The sequence below is a fragment of the Plasmopara halstedii genome (assembly GCF_900000015.1).
Source record: "Plasmopara halstedii genome assembly, contig: Scaffold_2403, whole genome shotgun sequence".
Lineage (NCBI taxonomy): Eukaryota > Oomycota > Peronosporomycetes > Peronosporales > Peronosporaceae > Plasmopara > Plasmopara halstedii.
Genome location: NW_020189310.1, coordinates 1 through 1,440, shown reverse-complemented (window position 1 = coordinate 1,440; position 1,440 = coordinate 1). Strand labels below are relative to the sequence as shown.

Here is a 1,440-nt window from a genome sequence, read left to right as displayed (position 1 = left end):
ACGTGATATACGTTAACAGTGCGGGAATGTAGCTTTATTCCAAGCGGCACTTTTATCAGCTTCTGGTGCCCAAGTTACATACCTCATGAAGGGTAAAATGTAACCATTTCAGTTACAGCGCAGCCGGTACTTGTGGCTCATTCTCATTGTGATAAAAAATGCTCAAAGGGGACCGTTTCTCAATCAATCAATTTCCTTCATGATTTTATGCCAGCGATCGAGACGCTTAACGCCAGTGAGAATACCACGAAAATTTAAATTGTTTCAGCGGGAATTCTAAGCCCAGAGAGCGCTTTTACTTGGCAAATGAGAACTTGGGATTGTGATCAATAACTGTTGATACTTTAGGCTGTTCCTTATCCACCCCAAATATTGTTATCACGGCGTCGTTGCGATTGGGGGTCCATGAGTTATTTGATTCAGGACACGAAAGCGGACTCTTGTTAGAAGCGCTCAAACAACCAATTAAAGTGCAGAGAGTGGAGTAAGATCCAGGCGGTTGCTAGTAACAGCGTGAACTTTGCTGAAAGATTCTAGTCTGATTTACTATGAGCGCAGCAGTCTCGACAGCGTTTACCTCAATCACTTTGTGATTACGTTTTCAAGCCTTCTAAACCTGCTCGTAGCGCTGGTCATGCCAACGCTTGTAATATTCCGCTCCAACCCAGAACAATATAAGTGCAAGCAGTCACTTCGCGAGTGGTACTTCAACCAACAATTTACCACCCTTCAGAATATCTAGCTGTGCTTTAACAGAACTGGTCACATTTAACCCTCCATGAGAGCAGTACCTTGGGCACCAGAAGCTGACGAAAGTGCCGCTTAGACCAAAACTACATTCGCGCACTGTTGACGTATATCACGTCGTCTAACTCATTTAAAAATTTTACAGATAGCTAAAGCAATGTAAACATCGAGGCAATAACCTATCACATTCGCTGTCTGCAGTCTGTAGCCCCGCTAGTTTGCATGAGACAGCTGTAACATCTACCGATTAAGCGTCATACTCACCGCATGGTCGGAACGTCTTCCGCTAGTGGGAAATGCGCTGCGACAGGTGACTTTGCCTCTTCTTCAAGAGAGTTAAAAGTCGGGGATACACCAGATCACATGCGGCGACAGGACAAGAAAAAACTTGTCGAAGTAGAACCTCAAGCTCCTACGAGTTATCAAATGAGATTAACCCTTCCACTTCACCTTGTGCTGTTATAGCTCTGGTGGTTCCGCTGGTCTACCAAACGTTCATGAGATAGACGCGATTCTTGATCATCGAGATGCGCCGGCGGTAATCGACACTACCGCGGCTTGCTAACGGTACCTCTTTTGGTTGTGGTGTCATGTCGTCTCTCTCATAGGACCACAGCATTCGTGCTAGGTTGAGGTGATCCAGATCTCTTCTTTACTTCTCGAGCTTGCTTTGTGAGTTTCGTCATCGCACTT

General features: G+C 45.3%; 1 protein-coding gene across 1 annotated transcript; it reads left to right on the top strand.

Moving 5' to 3' along the window:
* Nucleotides 1-207: 207 nt before the first annotated feature.
* On the top strand, nucleotides 208-488 carry PHALS_03942 (uncharacterized protein; the record flags this gene model as incomplete). The annotated part of the gene is made up of 2 exons (XM_024718239.1): nucleotides 208-235; nucleotides 349-488. The coding sequence occupies 2 exons, from the start codon at nucleotides 208-210 to the stop codon at nucleotides 486-488; spliced, it is 168 nt and encodes a 55-aa protein (XP_024583657.1).
* Nucleotides 489-1,440: the final 952 nt, after the last annotated feature.